Here is a 12055-nt window from a genome sequence, read left to right as displayed (position 1 = left end):
AACTGGCTCAATGTAGATGACTTTTCAATAATCCATGAGACCACATTAATAGACAAGAATGCAGATGAAGAAAGCTAGCTTCAGTCTTTGCAACATTTGCTGGTTCCTTACCTGACTTTTCGAGTTTGGATACCTTCACCGCAGTTCTCCTTCAGGTCCACATTGCTGACTTTCCATACACTCCAAGGCTCTGCCACCCAGACATACTGTCCACAGTCACTGAGACAAGGCACCACCTCATACACCTAATTTATGCAAACACTACAGTTACCTGTCTGGTCTCCAACAGTAAATGTATAATTCAGCAATGAGAAAATAGTTGTTTGTGCATCATTTTCCTGGCATGTCTCATAGCAATTCCAGTACAAGGCAAAAACATGATTTAAGAAATAATTAAAGACAAAGGTTCAAAAATGTATAACTCAAAGATGTAAAAGATATTAAACAACCAACAAGAAGCAACAGTACACCTACCTGAGCCTGTGGATGGAATCCATTCACCAAAGGAAAAAAAAAAAAAAAAAAAACAGTAAAAAGGTTGTTCAGATTACTGTACTTACAAAGGCAAGCATTTAAGTGCAAGATTTTGCTCAAAATATAAATCCCACTATTCAAAGTCAGCCCTCCTTCACCTGGTTGATGTGGTCCAGTTTGGGACATGGTCTCCCACCATTGTAGGGCTTCTCTCTGAGCCATTTGGAGCGAACTTTGACCCCACTGCCACATGACTTGCTGCAACGCGACCAGTTAGACCATTCACTTAATTTGCAGTCAGATGGACAGGGGATGATGCAAGCTTCCTCAATATATCCTGTAACCAGTCACATAACAGAGAAGCAGAGATCACAATTACTAATAGCATGCTAATAAAGTGAGCTGCACAGTGGAGTGGTGGATAGCACTTTTGCCTTGCAGCTAGAAGATCCCTGGTTCACATCCCAGTCTTCCTGGGATCTTTTTTTTTTTTTTGCATGGAGTTTGCATGCTCTTCCTGTGCATGTGTGGATTTTCTCAGGGCACACTGGCTTTCTCCCACTGTCCAAAAATATGCTGAGGTTACCTGATTTTTCTAATTTGCTTGTAGGTGTGAGTGCTCTTCCTGACTCCTGCTTATATACACAATTGCATCAAAGTGTGCTGAACATAATGTTCACCTGAAGAAATAAAATTATTCTCAATACTATCACTTGTTAAACGTCTGCTTAAGAATAGACACTACAATTTCCAGATGTTCCCTAAACACTTGGCATACAGTAGAAACCAGCTAGGTGGCAATGCACAGAGTAGCTTCCAGTCCTTCCTTAGTTACTGCAGTGCAACAATGAAACAGGTATTTTATGGGAAGATGTACCAAAGTGGAAACCAAACTGTTTTATTGACATGGTACTGTTTCCGACAGGAAGACCATTTATCATCAAAGTTCAAAGTTCATTTATTGTCTCCCATGGAAGAAATTTGTCTTGGACAAAGGCAAAAAGCAAGCTGTACTGCAACACATATGACAGAACATATACTATTAAGAACATATAAAATAAAATTGGACATATAAATAAGATAAAATAATATTTAAAAAAAGAAAAATACACACATGCCCCAATACATACACTACCAGTCAAAAGTTTGGACACACCTTCTCATTTAATACCTGTTACCTGTTTCTTTTAGGATTGATTTTAAGGTTCTTTTATTTGTCTACAAAGCTTTTAATAATTTATCACCTGTTTATATCAGTGACTGCCTTTCTTCTTATGTCCCAACCAGCCAATTTGGCTTTTTATTCTGATTGATTTTATTGTCACGGCTATTGTTTTGTTTTTGCATTTTTTTTGTTTTATGTTTTTATTGTTGTATTCCTTGTTTTACTCTTTTTTTAACTGTTGTATTTTATATCACTTTGTTCAAGCACTTTGGCCTGCATTTTGTGCATGAAAGGTGCTCTATAAATAAAGTTTATTATTATTAATACTTTTTCTTCCATTCATGACATTGTAGATTCTCACTGAAGGCCTCAAAATTATGAATGAACACATATGGAAATATGAAGTAAACTAAAAAAATGTGAGAAAGGTCAAAACATGTTAATTTAGAAACTTCAAAATAGCCACCATTTACTTTGATTACTGCTTTGCACACTCTTGGCATTCTCTGGATGAGCTTTATGAGGTATTCACCTGAAATGGATTTCCAACAGTCTTGAAAGAGTTTCCAGAGATGCTAAGCACTTGTTGGCCTTTTGCTGTCACTCTGCAGTCCATCTCCTCTTAAACCATCTTGACTGGGTTTTGGGCAGGTGACTGTGGAGGCCAGCTCATCTGACACATCACCCCATCACCTCCTTTTTGGTCAAATAGCTGTTACACAGCCTGGAAGTGTGTTTGGCATCACTGCCCTGTTGAAAAATCAGCCTGTCCTCAAATCAAAAACAACCACATAGGTTGTCTGTACACGTCCGTATTACGACCGAGCGTTACGTTTTGACTATGCAACCTCTGGCGGTTGAGTAAATATCGACGCTCCGGTGTCGCAGGTGAAACGTCACCATGAACAAACTTTTATCTTAACACTATCCCTATCCCTTTCCCTCACCCTAACCCTAACACTAACCATAACCCTAAACCCGTGCTGTGAAAGTGAGGAAAAAGCCATTTCACGAGGGAAAAGCCGTTTCTCAAATTAAATCCCGTAATGCATTCCTTTTCCCTGTAGGGGCGCTAACATAAATACGCTCTCATGGGTCGTATTCCAGTGCACGTTACATACGACCGATGCGATCGTATGAATTTGAGGACTTGTTGTGAAAAATATATGATGGTCCAACTAAACGCAAACCAGATGGGGTGGCATGTCGCTGGAGGATGCTGTGGTCACAATGCTGGTTAAGTGCACCTTCAGTTTTGAATAAATCCCCAGCAGTGTCACCAACAAAGCACCCCCACACCATCACACCCACCATCACACCTCCTCCTCTATGCTTCATGGTGGGAACCATGCATGTAGAGACCATTCATTCACCTTTTGTGTGTCACACAAATACACGGCGAGTTGAATCAGAGATCTCAAATTTGGACTCAACTGTCCATAGCACAGAGTTTCACTGGTCCATTCCTGGTGCTTAAACAAATCTCTTCTGCGTGTTGCTTTTCAATAGTAGTGGTTTCTTAGCAGCAATTTGACCATCAAGGCCTGATTCACGCTGTCTCCTCAGAACAGCTGATGTAGAGATGTGTCTGTTACTAAAACTCTGAGTGCCATTTATCTGGGCCCTAATCTGAGGTGCTGTTAACTTGTGATTTCTGAGGCCAGTGACTCAAATGAACTTATCCTCAGCAGCAGAGATGAATCTGGGTCTTTCTTTCCTGGAGTGGTCCTCCTGTGAGCCAGTATTGTTGTAGCACTTGATGGTTTTTGAGACTGCACTTGGGGATACATTCAAAGTTTTTGCAATTTTCCAGACTGACTGACCTTCAGTTCTTATAGTTTTGATAGGCTGTCGTTTCTCTTTACTCAGCTTATTGGTTTTTGCCATAATATAGATTCTAACAGTTGTCAAATAGGGCTGTCAACTGTGCACCAATTTGACTTCTGCACAACACAACTGATGGTCACAGCCCCATTAGGAAGGCAAGAAATTCCACAAATTAACCTTGACAAGTCACGCCTGTGAAGTGAAAACCATTGCAGGTGACTACCTCATGAAGTACAATGAGAGCATGCCGAGAGTGTGCAAAGCAGTAATCAAAGCAAAGAGTAGTTATTTTTAACTAAGCTTTATTGCTTACTACATAATTCTATGTGTTCATCATATTTCTGATGCCTTCAGTGAGAATCTGCAATGTAAATAGTGATGAAAATAAAGAAAAAACAATAAATGAGGTGTGTCCAAACATACGTCCATATGTACACAACATGTAATTGCCTCCTTTTGGTAGCTACACCTAACTGGTCATTACCGAGCCATCAATACCATAACCATGTTAATTTAATTGTGATAATACAAAATTGTGATGATCTTTTCAATTTGCAACCAAATCCTTTTTTATGTGTTGTGTTAATTTGCCTTACTTCACATTGCACTTCCTGAGATGACTATTGCACATGTGCACACCACAATGAAAGTGGTGAAATGGTATGTAAATTATATATTGTGCATATCTACTCCTACCATTGAAAACAAACAAACAAAAAAGAAATGCATCACTGATTCCCAGTTATTGCCTGAGGAGCAGACATTTTCCAGGTTACGCTCACTAGACTCCCTGGCATGAGAAAGTAAATCAAACATCAAATCAAATCCAATAGAAACTAGAAAAGTACTCAGAGAGCCCATGCCATTTGTCTGTCTGTCCGTCTGTCTGTCCGTCTGTTTGTCCGTCTGTGTGTGTGTGTGTGTGTGTGTGTGTGTGTGTGTGTGTGTGTGTGTGTGTGTGTGTGTGTGTGTGTGTGTGTCTGTCTGTCTGTCTGTCTGTCTGTCTGTCTGTTTGTCTGTTAACAGCATAACTCAAAATGTCGTGGACGGATTTTCACCAAATTTTTACAGGATGTCCGGAAGAGCAAGAGTAAGAATCGATTAGATTTTGGAGGTGATCCGAATCACCGTCTGGATCCAGGAATTTTTTGAAGGTCGAAGGACAATTGAGAGATGGCCGCCAATCCTTCGACCTTCAAAAAATTCCTGGATCCAGACGGTGATTCGGATCACCTCCAAAATCTAATCGATTCTTACTCTTGCTCTTCCGGACATCCCGTAAAAATTTGGTGAAAATCCGTCCACGACTTTTTGAGTTATGCTGTTAACAGACAAACAGACAGACAGACACACACACACAGACGGACAGACAGACAAACAAACTCCGGTGATTACATAACCTCCTGGCGGAGGTAAAAACTCCGGTGATTACATAACCTCCTGGCGGAGGTAATTAAGCAGCAGCTGCAGCAGGACTCTGAGCCCAATATCTTATTACAGTTACAGATAGTTACCATCAAACAGCACCATACTGGGAGAAAAGCTTGTAGTCACAATGAGACAGGTTTCTCCATGAGCAAACAGACAAGCTCATTCCCCCAAATGCTTTAATGTGTTCTGTGTATTCCCAGAGTTAAAATGCAGAATATAGTGGCTCTGTGATTCATAATTCCCTGTTTCGCCCGTGCTGAAATATACTGTAAAATGTTAATACAGTTCATCACAAATTGGACTGATACATGTAGGCTGCTGACAGCAGACACGTTCCCAAGTTTCCATGATTGATTGTTTATACACTGGTGGCTTGACAAAAAGACATACTGGTAACTGACACTGAGCGGAGTCAAGTTGTTGCAGAATAACGGTACTCCACTTAATTCTTTTGAGTAAATCAAGGCCTTCTAGAGTCACAATTTCCAGCCAACTAACTGGTAGTTTCCTTCAGCCATGCCAACATAGTTTACGTAGTGAATCAAAAACAACTTACAATGTTGAGCAATGTTGAAAATATATACTATCTATGTAAATCATATGGGTCAAATTTTCCTCTTTGGTACCAGTGTTCTGTTGCACAGCTTGACAACATTGTCAGTACTGCCCATGTCACAGAGTGGCTAATTGTTAGTGCCCCGGCTGTGCTCACTGGACTGGTTGATTTTTAAAATGGCAACTCACTGTTCCATGTCATGCTGTCAAGCAAATTAATCTAATTATGAGAGTGGGCTCATTCAAAGGTCTGTATCCAGACAAGTGTTCCACAAAGATTGTTCACTGTTAAGGATAAAACACTTGATTTCCCTAGAAACAGAACAAAGTTTGTCTCCTTTTTATGATGTATATCGTGGTTCACTTTTCGTGGTTTCACTGCATTGTAGATTTTTAAATTGCATTTGGTATCGCGGATTTTTCACTATATCGCAGAATTTTGCAGTATAAACATTTTTCTACACTTATTGTGGCAAGTTGCATTGATAAATGATGCTGGAAAAAGAATATCTGCCTTTCATGCACTATGCAACTGCCAGATGCTTTTAATTGACACAGAGACAACAGTAGCATTAAAAATGTGGCAGGAAGTCATCAAACACTCATGGTCCTGACAACATAACACTTAACCAAACTAACTAGGCTGATTAAACCACAACACAATAAAACACAAACTTTAATAACACTGTAACACTAGCATAACAACAATAATGACCTTTAAACCCCCAACACCCCGAACTCCCATGGTGTATTGCAGCACAACAGTTCAATCATAGCAACCGGCTCTATGATTGCTCCATTATTTTAATTATTTTTGTGATAAAATAAGCATTTTCTAGCTTAAAAAATTCAACATTCTCTACACACTGCTTTATCCTCACTAGGGTTGGGAGGGGGGGGCTGCAACCTATCTCAGGTGACTCGGATGAAGGCAGTGGACACCCTGAACAGTTCGCCAGTCTGTCGCAGGGCCACATATAGACGAACAATCACATTCACATTCACACCTACGGGCAATTTAGAGTAACCAGTTAACCTCAGCATATTTTTGGACTGTGGGAGGAAGGCAGAGTGCCCGGAGAAACCCACGCATGCACAGGGAGAACATGCAAACTCCAGCCTAAAAAATTGAAGAAAACAATATATAATAGAATAATTGAAACATATTAAAATAATATTTAATCAAAATAAAATGTGTAGCGTATCGCACTGGGTGCTGATTGGCTTAGTGATCGTAATATCAGTCTTTTCTGTCTCCTATGTGTAGCAACATTCAGCATCTGTCCATTTTATATAGATGTCTGACTGCTGCACATAGTGATGCGCTGCGGTGATGTGCAGTGTGTGGGGACGGTTTATAGAAGGACTCAGAGAGTGCAGTACTCCGCCAAGACTGTTCATTCCAAGACCTTTTGCTGAACACAGGCATGTGTTATGTATGTGTATGTTATGTATGGATACCGAATTGCCTGATCGAAATATGTAGCGAGTGGCAGGAATTGATAGGACTTGGAAGCACCCCCACAATTTAATCAATTGTTCCTTGTATCATTTCTGATAAGTCCACAATGGTGGATTTGTAGTAGGATTGCAATCATGTGATCATCAGGAGGCAACTGACACAGCATTCACTTGTTGTCATGGTTACAGTGATGCCGAGCTGGCCACTACATCCTGCAATGGGAAATCCTTAACAAATCCGTGGATCCAGACAATAAGCTGCATCTCTGGCAAAATCTAATCACTTGGTCCTTGTTACATTTCGCGCTTTCCTGAAAATTTCTTCCAAATCCAGTTGTCCCTTTTTGAGTAATGTTGCACAGGACAGATTCACAGAAAAACATATGCCGATCATCACATAACTCTGCCATGTTCCTTGGCAGAGTAATAATAAATATTGTAGCATTGGATTTGTGTATGATTGTGTTCATTCGCATTTACTTTTTTTGTGTTTATTATTTGGGTATTTATTGATGTTTTGCCTTGGATCTTATTTAGTTGATTATTTGGTCAGATATTTTATTGATCTGAGTTTGCTTATTGCCCTGTTCAGTGTCCCAGTATTCTTATTGTTTTTGGTACAGCTGATTTAATTGTGGTACCGTGGGAGAGTCGGTAAGAGCATGGTCCATGTTTGTTGTGCTGAGTGGTGAATAAAACCTACAGAAAACTGTCCTGTCCTGCTGGGGATGTTTAGCATGCTAAAGATATGACAACAAAAGATATGAGGATAAAAATACAAGATAATTGTAACCTGCCTGACCTACAGCCCTGGAGATGAGTGAGTCGATCAATATTTAGGAGTTACAATATGGTCGCTACTTCCCGGATTTTTGTCTATCACATGGGGGTCTGAAACGTAACCGCTGTGATAGATAGCTGAGGGACCACAGTACGTATATTTTAATGACAGCTTTGTGACTCAATCCTCCAGAACCAAGACACTAACTTCACATAAATTCACTGGTTAACTCAGAAGTATATTGTGTCTTCAGAGAAATCTATTTTCAGTTACACAACAATATTGGAAGATGTTGGATCATTCACATCATAGAACAGAGAGCAGAGGCAACAAGGTAAGGCGTTCAAATCACAGTAGACATTGGACATATTGTATTCAATGCATCTCTTATACACAGAACTACTAACTTTGTTAATATGTTTTGTTTAAACCGTCAATACATGCAGGTAATTTCATGAAGTCACAAATGAGATAAAACCCAATTAAAGGCAATTAAAGGTTTATGTAGTCAAAATTTACAACCAGTCACATAGTGAGTGCAAGCTAATAAACATAGTTCAACCAGTGTTGGACATGTTACCTTTAAAAAGTAATTAGTTATAGCTACCAGTTACTTCTTCCAAAAAGTAACTGAGTTAGTAACTCAATTACTCCACTACAAAAGTAACAATCTTGCAAACTGGTTTGGTTGCAGTGCATTTCGAGCGGGCCACAGCTCATTTGCATAAAATAGGCTTGACTTCTACTTCATGCAAATTCAATGCGCCATGCGAAGATCTGACACATCATAAAATTTTAGTCAAACATCTAAACTAGCCGTCGGGAAACTAAACAAGGACAGATTTAGCTACTGCAGAGCTTTCTTCTTGCCTCAAGTGCTTTCAGAAATACTTTTCAATGAAGTGTTTTCGAAATAAAAGAGAAAGTTTGCGGCCAAGCCCCTTTGTTTTTCCGATGCATCTGTCAGACTGTCAAGCTGAAAGCGCTGCCATGTGACCACGTAGTGGTCCATTGAGGCTCAAGCACTGTCGCGCAGCAATGTTGTAGCCCACAGGTGACCACCCACCATGCATACAATTTTCAGATACGGCGCATTTACATGCAGGAAAAATGCATCTAGTGGGCACGTACCTTGAGAGCCAAGTCTGATAACAAGAGTTTCAATGAGTAGCTTTAGTTTATGGTAGTTGCTAGAGGTACGGACTCGTACTTTCCATTTGCCAATCAGATACGCGAGATCTGGTCATGTGACTCCCAGTAGACGCTGGAGGTACGGACCCGTAGCATCGGTACTACAGGTAGGGACCCTAAACCTGACCCTAACACTAACCCTAACCTTAACCTTTGCTTACCTTTCAACAGTTTGCAGTGGTTAGCAGCTTCTTGACTCGCGAGACTCACGTATGGGTCCATATTTGTCTGGCAAATGGAAAGTGCCGTATCCATAGCCCACAGGCTACGGGTACGGGTCCGTATCTGTAGACACTACCTTAGTTTATAACACGCAACTGCTATTTGTAGGTAATGGTAACAGCGTTGTAACGATAGAAATAGTAAATCGTTAGATTACCCTTTACTGAAAAAAATAACACCATTAGTAACTCTGTTTATTATTCTATTCCCATCACTGGGTTTAACTAATATTAATTCATTAAACTGGATTTACCTCAAAGGTGGTTTGGCAGAAACATGAGTAAAAGTACCTGGTTCTAAATGAAATCTGTATGAATTGTTTTTTGAGCTGACATTGAATTCAGTGAAGAAGGGTCAGGGTGACAGAGTTATTTGACTCACCATGACTGTTGCAGCGAGAAGTCTCAACTATGCGGTTGTCCTGATCATAGCACACCATGGCCTGGTAGCGGTATCCTTGGCCGCACTCCCTGATGTCACCTTGGACTTTCATGCCCAGGTGACCCTCCATGCGAGCGCCCTCAGGTAGGATACAGTCTGACCAGTTGCCCACAGGTTGGGCATTGTATTTGTTACAGGGGCAATACTGGGTTTCACTCAAGGGATACATCTGGCTGTTTTTACACTGATCACGTTTTTTACTCTTCCCTGTGGGAGGGAAAATGAAAAACAGTAAACATAGACAAAATGAGGATTTTGCTACATCATGATTACTCATGATGTATTGAACAGGACTTTAAAATGCCAGCTGGGATTGCCCAGTGGCTTGATGTGAGCAGTTCAGAAATTTAAATATAGAAATTAACATGAAGGTTTGGAGTCCTCTCAGTCAACCTGACACAGAAAAAGTTAAAACTGGAAAACATATTTACATCACATATGAGGGTAAATTAAAAAGTTCATGGCTTCTATAGAAAATGTCCCAGTAGAAAGATTGTTCTTGCATTATTTTTCAACAGTGGCCCCTTTAACTTTAATGCACTGATGTTCAAGCTTCACTATCCCTTTGAAGAAGCAGGTCACATCTTGAGCCTCCAGGTACCCTTCAACAGCGTGGATGACTTCATCATCACAATTAAAATTGTGATCAAGCATGTGGGATTTCCGTTTGTGAAACAGAAGTCAGATGGTGCCAGTTCAAATAAGTAAGGTTCATGGGGCCACGGTTCAAAGTCACATTTTGCTGCTTCTGCCACGTGTACAGAACGTTGTCCTGTAAAAACAGTACCCATGTTTGAAGCTTTCCTCTCCTTTTTTCTTTGATTGCTTCAAATATTAGAGCTTTTGTGGAAAATAGTGTAAGACTTTATAGTGCACAGTTATGCCCAAAAATGGGAGTTATGCCCCTTGATTCTGGGTGAGACTGAGAACTTTTTGAAGTAGCCTTGTACATCAGTTAATTTTACTCCAAAGGCAGACTCACCCACTAGCATTCTCTTTCGGGTCCTTACCCCCACACAGTCAGCTGCGCAGGAGGAGAACTTGGACCAGGTGCTGAGTTGACAGTCTTCCTGGCATGGCAGTTGGCAGGGCTGGGTGAGAGGCAGCATGGGGCTAGCAAACTTAAGACAAGCTTCAACATCTGCTTGTCCACCATCCTGTTTCCGACATGAAACAGCTAAAAAAAATATACACAAATAAAATAATGGATTTTTAAAAGGATCTCATTTTTGCAGGTAAAAGTGTCTGTATAAAAAACCAACATGAGTCATCAGTTTGTATGTTCACAGTAGATGGTGATGGATCTGATGCTCATGTGCACAACAACACAGTAAGTCAACAGCACGACCAAAACGCTGGCCTAATATAAAGATGTTGCATGTAGAAAATCAGGCCTTTAAAGGCAGCAGTTTTCTACATAAACCACTTATCAATGTAATGACTTAAAAGTGGCACCCAACTGCCACACTTCAAAGAAAACATGGATAATGATATGAAAATAGAATATAACATTGATAAGGTTTGCAATATTTTTGTTAGTATTTTTTCTGTCTTATATCCACAAGGTTTAAAGCAAACTTAGAGACCTACACATACAGACACACAGTCATGAGAAATATAAGAGCTAAAAGCTATAAAATGGGTTTGGCTTTCTGCATATTGCATTGAGTGAGTGGGATAATAAAAGGCTTGTATCAAATTGTCTCTCTTTAGCTCAGAGTATACTATAACAGATAATGGTACATAATGACAAGAGCCTCCCAAAATGAAGAAGGCGGAAGCAAATCATGTGAATCAGATAATGTGCTCTGTCTCTGAGACTGTAATAGGCATCTGAGTGTATGCACTGACAAGTCAACTGTCAGCCTGCATTCTCACTCAGATCACAGGCTGCACAAAATATCCTAAATAGTGGGACCTAAATTATTTATCACAATAAACCATTGTTAGTCTATCTGGCAGCACTGAATTAATAAGCACAAATGGTAAACTGTTACATATACTTTAAATTTCCGATGACGAATAAATGCACGTTTAAAGGTCACATATGATGATGGTCTGTGTTTTCTATGTCTTTACAACCTAGAGTTAAAAAGTGGCATGTGATACTGCTATTCTTGTGCACCCTCTCACATAGCTTCTCAATTTATTTATCAGTTTTGATGCAGAGACTGACTGTCTGCTGTAGTCTGTACAATAGGAAATCCTTTGTGTTACCTTCTAAAGAGCAGCTAATGAGGCTAATGCTACCATTAGCTCTCATTGTATTCCTGCAGATGAAGTATTAGATGCGGAGAAAATGTTAGACGCAGAGAAAGTTTTCATCCTGAAGGGGTTGTGAACAGTAGCTCAGCTCTGTTTAATAATATCAAATGTGTCAAAAAATAATCGAAGACTTGACAAGAAAAATACAGATTTGTGCTATAGAAAATTGTTCATCTTTATTTTCCCAGTTGTGATTCCTCTGATTTAACTTGTGTCCTTGTGTATGGGCTTGATCTTTTCGC

General features: G+C 39.9%; 1 protein-coding gene across 1 annotated transcript in view; it reads right to left on the bottom strand.

The window, feature by feature from the left end:
- Positions 1 to 12055, bottom strand: part of LOC110960248 (thrombospondin type-1 domain-containing protein 7A-like) — a 157162-nt gene that overhangs the window by 55497 nt on the left and 89610 nt on the right. Inside the window, exons 9-13 of the mRNA XM_051955557.1 lie at positions 10531 to 10725; positions 9489 to 9755; positions 633 to 811; positions 475 to 480; positions 112 to 245 (exon numbers count right to left, since the gene is read on the bottom strand). Coding sequence (XP_051811517.1) covers positions 112 to 245; positions 475 to 480; positions 633 to 811; positions 9489 to 9755; positions 10531 to 10725 — 781 coding nt within the window. The remainder of the gene's footprint in view (positions 1 to 111; positions 246 to 474; positions 481 to 632; positions 812 to 9488; positions 9756 to 10530; positions 10726 to 12055) is intronic.

Source organism: Acanthochromis polyacanthus, chromosome 11 (assembly GCF_021347895.1).
Source record: "Acanthochromis polyacanthus isolate Apoly-LR-REF ecotype Palm Island chromosome 11, KAUST_Apoly_ChrSc, whole genome shotgun sequence".
Classification (NCBI taxonomy): domain Eukaryota; kingdom Metazoa; phylum Chordata; class Actinopteri; family Pomacentridae; genus Acanthochromis; species Acanthochromis polyacanthus.
The sequence above is the reverse complement of the archived record's forward strand: the minus strand, read 5'-3'. Positions and strand labels throughout refer to the sequence as shown.